The following is an 18,612-nucleotide window of genomic DNA, read 5'->3' as shown; positions in this document are numbered from 1 at the left end:
TCATGAGATATCACTTCACGCCTATTAGAATGGATACTATTTAAAAAACAGAAAACTACAAGTCTTTGAGTGGAGAAATAGGAGTACTTATTCACTGCTGGTAGGAATATAAAATGGTGCAGCCATTGTGGAAGACAGCTTTGTGGTTCCTCAGGAAGCTAAGTATAGAGCTGCTGTATGATCTGGAAATCCTGTTACTAGGTATGTATCCAGAAGAACCAAAAGCAAGGACATGAACCAACATTTGAACACTATGGTTCATAGTGGCATTATCCACAACTGTGAAAAAATGGAAGCAACCCAAGTATCTATCAACAGATGAATGGATAAACAAAATGTGGTATCTATATATAATGGAATATTATTCAGCCTGATGCCTGAGACAAAATAGATAAAACTTGACATTATGTTGAGTGAAAGAAGCCAAACACAAAAGGACAGGTACTGATTGATCTCACTAATATGAACTAATTATAATAAGCAAACTCATAGCGTTAGAATCTAGAATGTAGGTTACCAGGAGATAGAATGAGGGTAGAGAATGGGGAGCTGATGTTTAATTTGTGAAGAATTTTTAATTAGGTTGCTTGTAAATGTTTGGAAATTGATAGAGGTGATGGTAGCACATTATTTTGAGTGCAATTAACAGTGCTGAATTATATGTGTGAATGTGGTTGAAAGGGGCAGTTGAGGGTCATGTATGTCACTGGAAAGAAAGGTAGAGGATAAAACATGGGACTACATAACACAGTGAACCTGTTGTGGACAATGACTATGGTTAATAGACAAATAGAATATTCTTCCATAAACTACAACAAATACACATCACTATTACAAGGTGTTAATAATAGGGTGCTATATGGGAAAAGTACACCTAATGCAAAGAATGGTCTATAGTTAACAGTAATATTTTAATATTTTTTCATAAATTGTAGCAAAGATACCACACCATTGCTAAGTGTCAGCAATGGGGGGGGGATATAAAAGGTATGGGGTTGGGGTTTTTCTTTTGGAATAGAATAATGAAAATGTTTTAAAATTGATTATGGTGACGAATGCTCAACTCTGTTTATACTGAGAGCCACTGATTGTACACTTTGAATGGATTTTATGGTGTGTGAATATATCTCAATAAAACTGCTTTAAAAAAAACTACACCAAAAACAAACAAAAATTGCTAAAATAAAAAGATAACCAAGGTAATAAGTTTAAAAGAGAATTTGCTAATTTGTTTATCTTTCTGCAGTCTAGTATTTTGCCCTTCTTGGTATACTGTCTAGGCTCGGCACAGAGGAGTTTTGGGGAGTGGAGAATAAAGTGGTGTAATAATTTTGTAAATCTTGTGAATGGACAAATATTAGAGGTTTTTGACAGGATTATTGTGAAGGGTCAACAAGGAAAGTATCTGCGAAAGTGTTCTATAAACCATAAAGTACCAATTATTGTCAGACAAATACAATTATGGTTTCACAAATCAGCAAGGTTGTATTGTGTTTGCTGTAGTTAACAAGAACGGCAGAACATTTTCATCAAGAGAGCTTTTCCCTTTGACTTACCAGCTCAAATCCTTTATTGATATAGAATTGCTGGAAGATGGATAATGAATCATATCTTCGGAAGCCACTGCAGAATTACTCAACAGTCTCTCCCTTTTTACCACTGATTTAAAATGGAAAATGATATGGGCTGGGTCAGAAAGTTCCAGCACGGAAACATCAGCAACTGATGATTCTTCTTCTTCCAGGATGAAAAATCAACATACTTAGACAGCTCTATTTGACCCAATTTGTCAAGCAGTAACAGAGCAAAAGAAAAAGGAAAGCATATCACAGTTGTTAATGTTTTTAAACAATGTATATGTTTCTTATTCTATTTACCCACTAGATTCTCATCCCTGTGGCCTCACTGTTCATTTCCTTGTGGCCCCTCTCCGGCCTTTCAATGCTTATCTGGGGCTGAACCTCCAAGGACCATCTTTCTCACACACGTGACCAGTGCCTGGCCAGCAGCCAGAATCCTTGGAGGCCTGAGAACACGGGTGAGTCCCAGTCATCAATCAGGCCCTGTTGCTATCTCATGTGGCACTGCTGTTCCCAAGGACGATTTCATCCTGAGGACAGGGCTTGGTCGGGCAGAGGAACCCTAGCTCTTCTGAAGCTTTGCCTCGTGGTTCCAACACAGGATGTGCCAGTTCAGAGGAGGAAGGACGGCGTGGGGCAGCAGGCAGAGTATGGTACAGAGTAGGGCACAGACAAATAAATAGTCTGCATGCCGGAATGACTCCGCATTGGGGATATGAGCAGAAAGGCAAAAATTCCTGTCCTAAAGATGCTAGGAATAGGAGAAATGGAAGGAGATTAAGGAGCCAATTTTTAGACAATAATTTCTACAATAAAAGGTTGCAAAGGTGTTCTGTGGGAGAATAAAGGACAGACTCTGCTTCTGGAGACTGAAGTTGACTGGTCTGGTGGAAGAGTGAGGAGAGGACCTCCAGGAGCATGTGCCACTAACTCTAATTCTTGGAGTATTCGTAGTGATGAGTTTGGTAGGAGTAGGTGGGGTGGGAATTACCTTTTAGGAGGACAGAAATACGTGTTTGTAAGCCTAGAGACTACAGTGAACATGAAACCATAAATGTCTGTTATATCTGGAGCAAGACATGAGCCTGGAGAGCCAGGCTGGGACTTGACCCAAAAGAAACAAGAGGAGAGTCTCACATCCATGGTGTACCTATCAGTGCAAGTGAGAGTTCACAGCCTGTCACGCAACTCTGTACCCATTTCCCCCAGGTTGACTAACTGGGACATCGTGTCCAAAATGGAGAGGTTACCACTCTATTCTCCAGTTCCAAACCGAACTACCAAAGGCAAAATAGTGACTATTCATTGGGAAATGGAAGCTTTCACTGGTCACAGTGTTCTTTATTCTGCTATCACAGGGTATGTGGTCAAACATATCGTCTTAGCAAAAGATACAAACATAACCGCAGCCAAGAAACAGGCCACTTGGACAGACCATGATCCATACAGCTGAGAGATGTATCTCTGGGAAAAACAAAGCAGCATGATTTTGTGCGGTAATGTGGGAGTGTTCCATCATTAGCTTTGGGAGGCTACAAAAATCCTATTTCCCATAGTCAACTATTAAGGATCTGGTCCCATTTTTCTTCTAGGTTCATATAAATGATTTATGTTTTCAATGAGAATTAACTTTAAGTTCCATACATTATTTAAAAATATATTGTCTACCATGCAAACTTTTCCTCACATATCATAGACTACTCTTCCCATAAAGGTTTTTCTCAGTTTTATTGAGGTATAATTAAAATACACTGAACTTTGCACAGTTAAAGTATTCAAAAAAGTTTTGACATGTGTCTGCACCTCTGATACCATCATAACAATCAATATAACGAACATTTCTATCACCTCTAAAAGTTTCTTTGTGTCCCTTTGCAATCCATCCCTTCCTCTACCCCCTTCCCTGGTCAACCACTGATCTAATTCCTATCACTACATTTTTTAAAAAAATTTAATTCTTTTTTTTACATGGGCAGGCACCAGGAATTGAACCCAGGTCTCTGGCATGGCAGGCGAGAGCTCTGCCACTGAGCCACTGTTGCCTGTTCCCTATCACTACATTTTAAATAACATTTTCTAGAATTTTACAGAAATGGACACCACATACTATATACTTTTTCCTTTTACTTCATTTTTGCATGGCTTCTTCCATGTAAAAGCTCTCTCTTTAACCTTCAAGAGATACGTTGAGGTTTGGTAAACAGCATCATGATAATTCTCTGGCAATATTTATCAAAGCATGGCCTAAGGACCACCTGCTTCATAATCATCCAAGTACTGGCTAAAATTTGTTGATTCATTTATCCTTAAATTCTTTACATCAGAATCTCTTGGGTCCAGATTTATATTTCAACCAATATCCCTAGGCATAGTCAAGTATAAGAACTAACAGTTTTGGCCTAGCCTCTCAGGGAACACTAGTCCCATCCCTTCATACAACTAGCTTCCTGCCTTCTGATGCCTTTCTACTGTTTTCTACAATCTGAGCAATTCTTAGTCCTCTATGTCACAGAAGCAAACAGGACTAAATGTCTTGAGGACATAAGTACTTTCTCCTGGATCCTTTTGTACCATACACTTAAAAACTATGATTTGGTTAATTTTCATAAATTGCATCCATTGTTAACTTCCTTCCCTTTGCTACTTTACTATCCATTTATAAAGCCTACTGTCAGGGCCATGATTCAGGTAAGAAAGTGAAGCACTTGCCTTGGGTACAAAATTTAAGGAGGTGCCAAACACTTCAGTAATCAAGATGAATTATATTTTAATAGTATTTAAAAAACCAAAATTAATGCAAAAAAATCAGTGAACAAAATGTTAACATATTACTGGTCATAGTCAAGACCAGTAATAATGCCATACCAAGCCACATCAATCCTGCAGCAAAAGGTAAAAGCAATAATACCTCTCTTCTCTTCATTATTATTATTTACATTTTAGGCATCATCCTAGTCCTGGCCCTGCCCCACATCTACTTGATATGTTTCACTGTACAACAGGCTGTTTGCCATCCTGCAATCATTAGAGTGTTACTTTCAGCCCAGTATTTAGAAAGTGCCATGTTCAATAAGAACAAATAAAAATACTCTATCCAGAAGCATTCGTTGTTTCTAACTTTTTCCCTTGCCAATAACCACAAACACAGCCAATCCCAGACAAAGACAAAACAATGGTTACCCGTAGTCCTGAATTTTTTTAAAGGGGTGCAACTGAGCACTCAAAGGGGGTGTATTTATGCTGTATCTGATTACATGTACCTTCAACATGAAACTAGACCCACCTTATCAAAATAGACATACAGAAACCAAAGCTCTGATTAATGTTATAATTTAAAACATGCACTGTACTTCTTACAGGAGCTAACAACATGTGAGAAAAATCAGTATGCAAGAATAAACGATATAATAAATGGGATGTAACGAGACTGAAAATATGCCTAGAAACTTTTGATGGTAAAGCAAGTACAGAGGTTTGCCATATTCGTTTGTTTTTTTTAGTTAAATATTTGGAAAGAAACATCCCATATAAGGTACCCAAGATCCCACTCACTCTCAAAAAGTTCCTTTGGATGCATTATTTTTACTGAAAGTGAAAGGATTCATCTTTAACTACTTATGAATGTATATAAAGAATTAAGTTACTGGGTTTGGATTAAAGAATTTAAGAGAAACAGCAAGATGCTAGAGTTGGTGATAGAGGGTGAATGCTGGTTGACATTCACATTGGACATTGTAAGATTTAGACTGTACTAGAAGGACTTTAAAGAAAGTCTGTCATCAATCATTAGCAGCAGCCATGACAGCATAGTGGGTGGAAAGATATGGGTATTGGAGTCAGTCAAAACCTAACAGGAAAGTTGAGCTTTACTCTTTCCTACCCAGCCCAGCTGTTGAGGATTCAGTTATGCTCCCCAACCCTTCCACCACCATGCCAAATAAAATGCTTAAATTTTAATCTATGTTCCTGTAGCTGTGACTCCTTTGTAAACAGGACCCTGGGAGAAAGCAGGGCCTTGCAAACATCTTAATTTTGGACTTTCAAATCCTGAGACAATAGATGCCTGTTGTTTAAGCCAACCTACTGGGTGCTATTTGTCATAGCAGCTCATAGCAAACCAAGACACTGACCTTGGCCCCTTTCTGAGCCTGTTTCCTCAAGTGAAATGAGGATGACTGAAATACATTGCAGGATTATTCCAAGAATGAAGCAGGATAGGATAGGTAGAGTAGCACAGGCTTGGATCATGGGAGCCTTGATTAAATCATAGCTGCTGTTAATCACCACCTTCAGTACCATGAGCTTTATTAAATATCTGAAGTTATCTGACCCTGAGACAGATCAATGAAGGAGATTTTCAAGGAAAGGAAACAATAAAATGTGTAATTACTAATGTGTAGCTGTGATGAGGGGAGAGGAGCAGAGGGGCCCAGAAGTCCAGCTGAAGGCAAAGGATCCTATTTGTCTACATTTTTTAGTGCCAGTTACCCAAGAGTAAACATTTCATTCTTCTACTAGTCCCAGGGAAAAACTCTTGAGTGATATTCTTCCAAGAAGTGGCTCTTTCTTTGCCAAAAAGGAGCAGTTGATCACAGTTACGTTACTATGAAGAGTTTTGTTCTTGACATTTTTAAAGATCCAGAAAAGAGCTTCAAAAGTTCATCCAAAAGTGGATAGAAAGTAGGTGGTGGGAAGAAGGGCTACAAGAGAGTTGGAGTCAATCACTCCAGAGAAGAGAGTTTGACAGTTTGCAAATGTGTAAAGTGTTATGAGGTTGATGATACTCTGCTAGTTTTCATTTTTATCGAGTAGGACACATCAAAAATTTTTCTGAGATAGATAGATGATTCCCCTTCCTGCAGAAAGGGGCCAACCAGATGACAGTTTGAGATCTTTTCTAGTTTTAAGTCTGTATACAAATACGGACATGCACACAGAAACCTAGGTCATCAATGCAGTATGGTTTCCAGTTAGAAAACTGGAAATGAGTTTAGAATGAGTTCTGGGTACCCTAACACAGTGGAAATAATGGGAGCCAGGAGTCAGGGGGAGTTGGGTTTCAATCTGCTTCTGAGGCTCACCAGTCGGCAGGTTATGGTGGTAAAAGGACTCAACTCTTAATTCAACTGTAAAATAGGGATAATTTACACCTCCTATGGTTCCTGTAAGGATTAACTGAACTAATGTTGGCAAAGTACCTAGTACGTTGACTGGCATAAGATAGGCCTTTAAAAATTGGAGCTATTACTCTACTTGGCTCAGAAATGTGTTGAACAGTTGCTTTAAATCATGAAGAGAGTGGTGATATGCTGGTTAAATGCCACACTAGGAAAAATTGCAAGTTCAAGTTGGTAGGCTGCCTTTCACTGACACACCCATTGCAAACTTAAGCTCAACCATGCCAAAGAATGTTTGATGGGACAATTTATTAACCACCTTTGTGCTAAGAAGCAGAAGAAACTGAAGGTTGGGTTTGAGGCAGCCCAGCATGAATCTGGTTTATTTCACTGTCACCCCCAGAATCAAATTAATTATTTAAAAAACTCCTAAATACATTTCCAAGTATAAGGAATATATTTCACATTCCTCAAAGATTATGTTTGTGCACATCCCACTGACTTGTAATTCATACCAAGTATACTAAAAACAGCAATCATAAAACAGGTTTGCAAACCAAAGTAGATTGTCAGAAATTGCAGTTATGATTTTTCTCCTTCATGAATGATAAAAGCTGAAAATAAAGTCATTAGAAATTAAACAGTTTCCTTTCATAGCAATGAGATGCAGTGGCCAGAGTCCTTTTTATACTGAATAAAAGAAACTCCTATTACTATCAGACTTTTCCATGAACTGTCACTTTATGGTGCTATATCAATGTATGATTACATATTTAGAGTTTCAGAAAGATCCTGGAGTCCAAGACCGAACAGCTCTGGTTTTTGTTCTTTACCAGAGGCAGGGTCTGTGGCAGGACACCTGGAGGCTGTGGAGAATCAGAAAAGACAGAGGAAATACAAGGTATAAACATGCACACAAAGTGAGGCTTAAGTAAATATGGCCAGAGACACAAGAGTGTTTCCTGAGCCCCTCCTATGTTGCTCAGAGAAGCAAACTTGGTTTGAGAAGCACGTCCTGTTTCCATCAAAGAGGGTATAGGTTACAGTGATAGAATCAAATGTTACAGACAAGAGAGCAGAACAATGGGCTTTGAACTGATGGAGTAACATGAAAGAGCAGCTTATTTTTGTTGGGAATCAACAAGCACAGGCATGACGTGTTGTAAAGACTCCAGATATGTCAGGGAGCTGGAGGAGGCCCAATGTATTTGCTTGTCAGTACTGGATCTATAAAGGTCACAGCATCATTAAATAAAGCCTGAGCAGGAATTGCATATGACAATAGAGCAGCCCTTATATTTAAACAATTCAAATTTTACATTGTGGATCCAAATTAAAATTCATTATTTTGAATGCATAAATTTCAAGTGGCGACAAACCACTGAGCTGTTCAGAAAGTCCCTAAGAGCCTAAGACCAAATATCTTAGAAGCTCATTTACAGTCTCATGAATTTCACATCTTTTTAGAAGTGGGGTACCAAAAGCCCTTTGATATTGATTGCATCCATCCATACTTTGTTTAAAGCCATCATTTTAGTATGCTTGTTTAAGAGCATACATATTTTAAATCTGACTGTCTGGTAATTACAAGCTGGCTCATTTATTATTATTTTTGAAATGCAGAACAATTGGACAAAAGAAAAAAACAGAAATGCCCACTAGGAGAGAGAATAAAGAGTATCGTGGAAAGAAAAAGAGAAAAAAAAAAAAAGAAATTCAAGGATGAGAAAAGTATCTATTATGCTGGATAATTAAGTTCAAAAGTCCTTGTCACCAGGGAGGCCTTAAAATCATATTTCACTTCCATTTGCCTATTTCTGGGACCTTGGAACACAATGGTCTAAATCACAGGTTCTTTCAGTGTGTGAACTACTTCTCAGGAATAAGGCTAACTCTTTCAGAATTTATTTAGTAAAACAAACCATTCAGATAAAAGTGTTTTTTACTCAGAGGCTTTAGAAAGTGATTGGCTTGAAGAAATAGAGAAACTTTCAGAAATGCTTATTGTAATAACAAGGAAAAACTCATGTGTTTGGGATCTCTCACTAACCCAATCTTGTGAGGTAACAATGTTTTATATTAACAAGGGACAATTAATCTATAATAACTAAATTATAAATTAAAATAAAACTTTCTATAAACATATTCGCAATTAAGGGGTGAGAAAATCTCTTCCTTATCTGGATTTTAATAGCTATGATACATTCTCTGAAAGACTTTAAGTAATGTTGACAAGGATAAGTTGCTTAACTATTTTAAGGCACTTTGACCCTTCCTACCCATATTAATGACTTTCTAGATTAATTCTCCTTTACTGAATTTTTCCTTCTTTTTGTGCTTTTTAATGAAAAAGTAGACATTAATGCTCCAGTTTGTTTTGGAAATGTGCCCTGTAAAGGACTTCAGAGATTTTTTTCCTTTCTTTTAAAAAACGACCTTGAAAAAAAAAATAGACTTTTCAGATAGCACAAAGCCCAAAGCAAATAACATCAGACTCTGCTAATAGGGTCATGAAAAGACCAAAGAGACCTTCTGAAGTGGGATTGCCAAGTGCTAAAATAACTTAAGACATCCCAACAGAAGGCAAATGAAGTATTATTCAGGAAAACAGCAATCAGAGCAGCCCAGGGCTGCACCCTCCCTAGCTTAACCAGCATTGGGTGTTTTAATTAAGATCCTTCCTGGGAGGAACCCAGTGGCAGAACAGACCTTGCTCTCCCCCACCACGGGAAACAATGTCGTTCTCGTTTTTTCTTTTCTTAGATACAGTGCAGAACCCACGGCTCTTCAAGGCCTTGTGATGTGGTTTTTGGAAACGAAATTGTACTCAAACTCAACCACACCCCATTGATCTAGGTTTACCTGCCATAGGCAAAACGTCTGTCTTTGTGATGATCACCAAAAGTATCCCAAAGCCTGAGAGAGACGCTCACTTCGTCAACAACATCTCGGGAACGCTCCAAGACCTGCAGGAGAGACAGAGCTCATCAGAGGCCCTGCCAAGAAGGGACAGCAAGTTCCAAGCACACCTCCACCACCACCCTTCAGTGCCCACTGATTCACTGGCATTGTGTTCTGATGCCATCACACTGAGCTTGAGCCAAATCTTTATTCTCTTTCTGGAATAACCTGACCCAAACCTTCAGCCAAGACATCACAACTATACCCCCAAGTCTGCACTTTACTGTTTTTTTGTGGCTCTAAAAATAGGTTACTTTTGTTTTAGATGCTCAAATTACTCCATTTTAAAAATCAGACTGGTAACAGCAATGGTGTGTTCTTAGGAATCTAAAGACACTCCACATATCTTACCTCCTGGCAGACCCGGTACTGGTCAATGGCCCACACGGTCGGTACGTGCGTGGCCAGCAGCTGATACTGTGTCAGCGTCGTGTTACAGGCTCGGGCGCAGATCAAGCGCGTCTTCCCCACGGCGTTGTCGCCCACGACCACACACTTGATGGTTTCAACGTTGGGTCTTTCGTAGTCCATGTCAGTGTCCATTTATAAAACGCTGTCAGAAGAAAGTGGACACCGTGTTACAGACACGGTCGCTTTCCAGAGCAATCAAAGTCTATGAGGGGTTGAGGCAATTTCCCCCGTGTGGAGCCACTTCTTTAGATGTGCTGGAGCATAAGCAAGAAGTTTGGGAGTTCATACTAAGCCTAATCGAGGCTAAAGTTTTCTTTTTATATCTCACACAAGTACAAAAACACCGGATTGTTATTTTGACCCCAAACGGTTTATTCCGGTTAACATGTTATTTTCTCCTTGGTTTTGTCTAAACACAAATCTGCCTACTGGAGATGAATGCAGGCCGAGTCAGGACAGCTGGCACACACTTACAGCTCCCTAAGTACTCACGCTGACCTGCTAACGAGTGTGGTTACCTGCAGGTTTAACCTTAGACATTCTGGCATAGGCTTGGCGATACTAGCTTCCACGTCACCTCGACTTGTCCATGATCCAGTGCTGTTGATGAACACAGTTTTCTGTAGGTTCTAAACTAGTGTGGTGACTTGCTGACTTAGAGGAGACAGAAGAGTGCAAGTTGAAAGGACTACCTGGCTTTAAGGAAGAATAAAATGCAAATCTCCATTCGACATTAATCAAATGAGGAAGGATTAAAAAAAATATGCTCAAGAGTTCAGTTTCAAGCAAACATATTTTTAATTCTCTTCAGTTCTGTGTTTTTGTCAAGAAATATGGAGCATATGGTAGAGAATGATTTTACCAGGAAGAGGAACTACTTTGGAATTTCCCTGAAACCTTCAAGAAAGGTTTAAAGAGGGTTGCTGTGTGAGGGGTCAAGAGGAAGAGGAAAGGCAACTGCCCCTTTCCTTCCCTGGGGAAAGGAATCACCACCAGCTGGGAAAGTGATTTACTGATAGCAGGTGATAGGAGATCAACTATATAAGATTTAAAGATTTTAATGAATTGTAATTTCCCTTTTGAGGGAAACTGACCAAACTGGTTAGATAGTCATTTTTAAGGACTCAGTACTGGTCTTAATGGCCATGGTAAAGAAATTGTTCAGAGAAGGGCCTTATGCCCTCCATAAGTGTTTTAATTCAAGTATTTTGAGAGTAATGATAATTTGGGTAGTATAAGATTAAGGGTATAAATGGAAAGATATAAGAAAGAATTTTAAGAAGAAAACTGTTTCAGTTACGACCAGCTGATTGTCTGAAAGTGAATGGGATCTGAAAGTGAAGGGGATGGAAATGTTTCTTGTGCTCAAGAGTTCAGTTTACACAGAAGGTACTGCACTGGAGGCTGGAGAACTATTTAGCAGGAATGGAATGAAGTGATTCAAAGAAGAAATGGGTAGTTGGATTAGGATTTGATCTGTGTTTCTAAACCATGGAAGGTTTAAAATATGCAGATACCTGTCAAATGCTGATTCTGAAAGTCTTAGTGGGGAAAGAGAGTCTTCAAAAATCTGAAGTAATTCTGATGAGCCTCAGGGTGTGGAGAGTCCTAAAACTGATCTCTTTAAAAGTCAATTTTAAAATGTTGTGGGTTTTATTTATTCCCCACTTAATGGTATAATGTAATTAACAGTAAAATGAATGAATTCAACATTAGATCAGTGGTTCTCAAATACTAACCATGGAACATTTAGCAATATCCGGAGACAATTTTGGTGGAACAAACTTGAGGGGTGGTTTGCATCTAGTGGGTCAAGGGATAATGGTAAACATAATACAGCTCCCACAACAAGGAATGATCTGGCCCAAAATGCCATAGTGCTGAGATTGAGAAACCCTGCACTAAATGGATGTGAGTTTGAATGCTAACTTCCCCATCTTCCAGTCATATGTCTTTGGGCATGTTATTTGCACTCCTGAACTTCAGTTTCCTCATCTGTTAACTGGGAATAAAAATGCTTATCTGGAAAGATTGTTGTGAGGATTGAGTGAATTAATGCCTTAAATCCCCAGTGCCGTACCTCACACTCACTGATGGCTTCAAAAATTATAATCATGATGTTAAAGATGATTGCCTTCAGATGGCAACAAAATTGAGTCAAGTGAAAAGCCAGAATTAGATGCAAAATTTACACCCCAAACTTAATAATCACAAAGATGGATAAGAAGGATAAATTTTAGTAGAGCTAATTAAAGGGTAACACACTGACAATCAAAGAACACAAATACAAGATCAAGCATAGTTGGAGAACAGAATATCCATATACAAAAGAATGAAAGAGTATTCATATCTCACACCTTATAAAAAAATGAACTCAAAATGGATCAAAGACCTAAACATTAGCACTAAGACCATAAAACTTTTAGAAGAAAATGTAGGGAAATATCTTATAAAACTTGCAATAGGAGGTGGTTTCTTAGATCTCACACCCAAAGCATGAACACTGAGGAAAGAAATTGATAAATGAGAACTCCTCAAAATTAAACACTATTGTGCATCAAAGAACTTTGTCAACAAAGTAAAAAGGCAGTCTATGCAATGGGAGACAATATTTGGAAACCATATATCAGATATAGGGTCTAGTATCCTATATCCTATATACTATATACTAAACCCAGATAAGGGTCTAGTGTCCAGAATATATAAAGAGATTGTTCAACTCAACAACAAAAAGATGAACAACCTAATTTAAAAAAATGGGCAAAAGACATGAACAAACACTTCTCAGAAGAGGAAATACAAATGGCTAGAAGGCACATGAAAAGATGCTCAACTTTCTGGCAATTAGGGAAATGCAAATCAAAACCACAATGAGATATCATCTCACACCCACTAGAATGGCTATTATCACAAAAACAGAAAACGACAAGTGCTGGAGATGATATGGAGAAAGAAGCACACTTATCCACCGTTGGTGCAAATGTAAAATGGTACAACTGCTGTGGAAGGCAGTTTGGCAGTTCTTCAGGGAGCTAAGTATAGAATTGCCATATGATCCAGCAATACCGTTGCTAGGTATCTATTCAGAGGACATGAGGGCATTTGCACACCAATGTTTATAGCAGCATATATACAATTGCGAAGAGATGGAAACAACGCAAATACCCATCAACAGATGAATGGCTAAACAAGCTGTGGTATATACATACAATGGAATATTATGCAGCTGTAAGACAGAATAAAGTCATGAAGCATGTAACAACCGGGATGGACCTTGAGGACGTTATGCTGAGTGAAATTAGCCAGAAACAGAAGGACAAATACTGTATGGTCTCTCTGATATGAACTAACATTAAAGAGTGTACTTGGAGAATTTCAGTTAAGAGCACAGGTTACCAGGAGATAGAAATAGGGTAGAGACTGGGTAACTGGAGCTGAAGGGATACAGATTATGCAACAGGACTGATTGTAAAAATTCAGAAATGGATAGCACAATACTACCTGATGGCAGCACAATAATGTAAGTTCACTGAATGAAGCTGAATGTGAGGATGATAGAGGGAGAAGGACTGGAGGCACATATGAAACCAGAAGGAAAGATAGACAATAAAGATTGAGATGGTATAATCTAGTAATGCCTAGAGTGTACAATGATAGTGACTAAAAGTACAAATTAAAAAATATTTCTGCATGAGGAAGAACAAAGGAATGTCAACATTGCAGGGTGTTGAAAATAGATGGTCATTCATATTTTAAAACTTCAACTTCTGTGTAAGACTAAAGCAAGAAATGTTTATTAGGTGCAAAATTTATGTTTTGACTAGTCATTTCCTAATATAACTTAGATGGATAATTTAATTGAACACCGTAAGTACATGGAACCTTGAATAGGACATGAGATTTTATAGGTTTTTCCAGGTTAGTATGATGCCCCAATAAATCCCAGAGTAATCTGAACAGTGAATAAAGAAGTATTTGCAAAGTCCCCTTTGGGGAAAGGGGAGAAATGGGAAAAAATTCAACTTCCCCATTTGGAGAATTCCTGATATTCTCACAAGCGGCCGGGACAACCAAATCAATAGGCCAAGCCCTCAATCTTGGGGTTTGCCCCTATGAAATTTATCCCTGCAAAGGATTGGCTAAGCCTACTTAAAATTAGGCCTAAGAGTCACCCTCAGAGAGCCTCTTTTGTTGCTCAGATGTGGTCTCTCTCTCTCTCAGCCATAATGGCAAGCAAACTCACTGCCCTCCCCCCTCTGTATGGGACACGACTCCCAGGGGTGTAAACTTCCCTGGCAACATGGCACAGAAATCCTAGGATGAGCTGGGACTCGGCATCAAGGGATTGAGAAAACCTTCTTGAACAAAAGGGAAAAGAGAGAAATGAGACAAAATAAAGTGTCAGTGGCTGAGAGATTTCAGAGTTGAGAGGTTATCCTAGAGGTTATTCTTACACATTACATAAATATCCCGTTTTTAGTTTATAGTGTATTAGAGTGGCTAGAGGGAAGTACCTGAAACTGTAGAGCTGTGTTCCAATAGCTATGTTTCTTGAAGATGATTGTATAATGATATATCTTTTACAATGTGACTGTGTGATTGTGAAAATCTTGTGTCTGATGTTCCTTTTATCTAGGGTATAGACAGATGAGTAAAAAATATGGATTAAAAATAAGAAAATAATGGGGGGAACAAATTTTAAAATAAATTGAGTAGATTGAAATACTTGTGGTCAATGAGAGGAAAGGGTGAGGGGCATGGCATGCATGAGTTTTTTCTTTTTACTTTTTTATTTCTTTTGCTGGAGAGAGGCAAAAACATGATCATGGTGATGAATCCACAACTATGTGATGATGTTGTGAGCCATTGATTGTAACTGTGTCAAGAATGTTTGTATGTTTGCTGTTTACAATAAAAATATTAAAAAAAGAAAAAGGATCAAGCATAGTTAACTGACCTTATACAAAGAAGGCAGAAAAAGTACTGGGGGTGGAGTAGGAGGTCAGACTTAACCAAAAGGTAATAAAATTGGAAATGTGGGTTAAAATATTTTTATGGGGCAATAAAAAGGGTCATACTTTTTAAACACTCTTTGATTAAGTCTCTGGTGATATTACTCATAAGGTAGTCTGTAGTTAGGGAAATACATTCCACTTAGATCACCACAGTTCTGATAATGTAAACTGAAGTACATTATTTGGGATGTCCTAAATGGTGAAAAAAAAAACTTACTCTTTTAATGAATTTGAATTTTTTTTTTGACAGCTAAAAGTCACTCAGACCCAATCCCTGAAATTGGGGGAAGGTATGGACTTTGTCTAAAACATGCAAAAAATTGAAATATGATACTAAAAATATAGAATTGGCTTTCTTATTGGCATATAAAATAGCTCTGATAGCAGTCCGCAAAGAGGAATGCCACAAATAATTTGAACCATGACAGCATTGGTGGAATAAATGTGCAACATTTACAGAAGACTGCTTCAAATATTAAAGGCATCAATACAAAATGTCATCTTTACTTCATTTGTCACTTAATGACATATTTAGTGCACAGTCTTAAAAGGAATTTCTGTGTCTAAGGTGACAATAACATCCTTGGGTCCTCTAAATCCCTAGCAATCTGTTCAAAACCAAAGTGACTGCCAAAGGTGCTGAACCTAGTTCAAAGGGGATAACCTGTTCGGTAAAATAGAAGGCAGGGAAAAATTAGATATTGATAGTCCAGATCACTCACTTTTGATAGGAATTTCCAGGAAAAGTTTGCTGACTTTACAAATACTGAAACTCTTTTACTTGGAGTAGAGATTTCTTTTGTGGTAATCCAAGAACCATTTTAAGAGTTTGAAGCCACAGCCAAGGATGCACACTCATGCCGTACTTATAGTTTGTAAATCAATTGTTCATCTGTTACATACAAACAAATAAACATTAAATTACCTTGGTAATTATAAAAATATGCAATTTATCCTTCTCTACTTATTACAGGCTCTAATTTATTCATATCTGGAATATGGTTGAATGAGCTCTTAGGGCCATCTGGATAATGACTATCTGGATTCTGATTTTTATTTACCTAGAATGAGAGTAATAAATATGATGCATTTAACACTGCTGATAAATTTTGCCATCATATAAATCTTGGCGATCTATGAGAGCACCCTTGCAACTTTAGATACAAACCTATGGAGACAAGGAAAAAAAAAAGGAAAAGAAAAGTTTGAGAGAACTGACAGTGTCAGTAGGATAGCTCTGCAATTTTCTTATGCAAAACTGACTTGAACATCATCTCATCCCTTACTGAATGCTGACAGTGAAAATGCTACCGACGAACCTACATGCATGCTATCTGGAAGTCGGAAGCAGTAGGTTTATTTGAAAATTGCCAAGGCAGCAAGATAACATGGAGGTTGGGAAGTGAGGGCATAATGAAATGCCTTAGGGTGGTGGTTGCTCTGGGCAATAGAGCCCACCACTTACAAGGCTGACTTAGAACAGTGAGATCATGATCTGCTGGCTAGAAAACCACCCTACCTGGTTTGATTACCCCATACTGCTCCCCGCCCCCCCATTATTAGCCAACTTGAGGTCACTCCTCCACCTTCACTGTAGACTCAGTCTTCTTGCCTGTGTCCACAAGGGTGAAGCATCCAACACCCTATACTCAAAACAATCTCTTTACCCTTCACCTCTTCAGTGCCAGCAATTTTTATCCATTCTACTGCAGCCATTCATACTTCTGGCCGTAGGTTGGATATTGTTGGCATCCAAAGACATTTTACCTCTAAAATCTCAAATTTCAAAATCCCAGTCTGAGTAGAAAACCTGTCTTTATAGCCTGTAATAGATCAAATGTGGCCCTGGCAGCAATTCCCAACAGAAGGTGGAATCTATTACCCCTCTTCTTGCATTTGAGCTGGACTTGGACTGACTGCTTTGTCCAGTAATGTGGTGGAAGTGAGGTGGTGTGAGAGGTTCTGGAGCTTCTACATTCATCCTGATTGGAACACTAACCTGAGGATGCCATGTCAAGAACCTGGAGTAGCCTAGCAAAAGATGAGAATTCACGTGGAGGACAAGTGAGGAAATCTAGCTGAGCTGTGTCCAAATACCAGATAAATTGAGATCATCTTGGGTTTTCTAGCCCAGCTAACCCTCCAGCTGAATGTAGCTTAATGTGTGTATCCAGGCAAAACCAGCAGTGGAATCGCCCAGCTATCCCACTGAATTAAGAGAAATAATAAATCGTTGTTTTAAGCCATCAAATTGTGGAAGTCTGTTACGCAGCAATAGTTAACTGAAACACACTCACGTTACCTAGAGAACCTTGACACATTTTATTTTCTCAGATTATATGCACTTCTTGGGAGATGATGTTTCCTATGTAGGGTCGATGGGTCATGCTTACTTTACTCTTTATCATCACTCTCAACTTCTTGCACTGCATTTGTGACAGGCAAAATAATGCCCCTCCAAAGAACCCATGAATATGTTATGTGGCAAGGGGGAATTAGGATTTCAGATGGAATTAAGGTTGTTAATCAATTGACCTTAATATAAGGAGATTGTCCAGGTGGGGCCAATGAAATCACAAAAGTTCTTTAAATGCATAAGAGGGAAGCAAAAGATCAGGCTTCGAGAGAGATTTCAAGATGCTACACTTGGCTCTGAAGATGGGGCAAGGGGCCACAAGACAAGAAATGAAGGTGATCTCTAAGATGCTAAAAAAGGCAAGGAAGTGAAATCCCGTCTAGAACCTCCAGAAAGAATGCAGCCCTGCCAACACGTTGATTTTAGCCTGGTGAGACCTATTTCAGACATCTGACCTTCACAACTGCAAATCTGTGTTGTTTTAAGTCAGTGCATTTGTGGTCATTTGTTATAGCAGCAATAGGAAATGAATACAGCATGCTTTAGCCACACTGAATGGCTCCCTGAATTCCAAATGTTGTTTTCTATCTAAGTGCTTTTACACCTACCATCCCCTCTGCCACACTTCTTCCATTCCATGTCTACCTGGCGAATTCCTATGCATTCCGTAGAGCCATATTCAGACATCACCTCCTCTAAATAGCTTTCCTAACTACTCCTCTTCCCCACAAACTAATTCCTTTTCCCCTCTGTACCATTAAATGGATCTAGGAGAAGCAACTGAACACCAACACACACCCACAGATACACAAACATACTCATGTTTCCTAAATTAGCAAATTATGGAATGGTGGTTTGTGAACCTTCTTTTGATGTGTGGATCCATTTTCAAAGTTTCCCATCTCATGTACTTAAAGAAGCAGCAAGTGCTTTGGAGTAATGCTACGTGCTGAGTGCTTGGCATATGAGTATACAATGCCCCTCCTCTGTAAAGCCTTTCCTAGTTCAAAGTTCACTGCACACACCCCTCCTCCCACCAATTTAATTGTGGATGCTTTGATTAAATAAACAAGAGATAAGTAATAGAAAGCACACTGCATAGAAGTCTAGGAATACAAGTAATTCAGAGGCACTTCCTGAATGGTTCAAAGCACTTCTTTTATGCATCCATT

At 38.6% G+C, this 18,612-nt stretch overlaps 1 protein-coding gene across 6 annotated transcripts in view; it reads right to left on the bottom strand.

The window, feature by feature from the left end:
- Window positions 1-18,612, bottom strand: part of RHOBTB1 (Rho related BTB domain containing 1) — a 66,703-nt gene that overhangs the window by 26,823 nt on the left and 21,268 nt on the right. For 5 of the 6 annotated variants that reach the window (XR_013161577.1, XM_077125218.1, XM_077125222.1 and 2 more), the window contains 2 exons: window positions 10,010-10,211; window positions 9,560-9,663 (listed from right to left, as the gene is read on the bottom strand). Coding sequence is in view for 5 of the 6 variants with exons in the window: in XM_077125218.1 (XP_076981333.1) it covers window positions 9,560-9,663; window positions 10,010-10,201 (296 nt within the window). In the remaining variant the exon portion in view is untranslated. The other variant, XM_077125221.1, reaches the window with a different exon arrangement.

This window comes from Tamandua tetradactyla, chromosome 13 (assembly GCF_023851605.1).
Source record: "Tamandua tetradactyla isolate mTamTet1 chromosome 13, mTamTet1.pri, whole genome shotgun sequence".
Taxonomy (NCBI): domain Eukaryota; kingdom Metazoa; phylum Chordata; class Mammalia; order Pilosa; family Myrmecophagidae; genus Tamandua; species Tamandua tetradactyla.
Note: the sequence above shows the minus strand (reverse complement) of the source record. Positions and strands in the feature narration are given on the sequence as shown.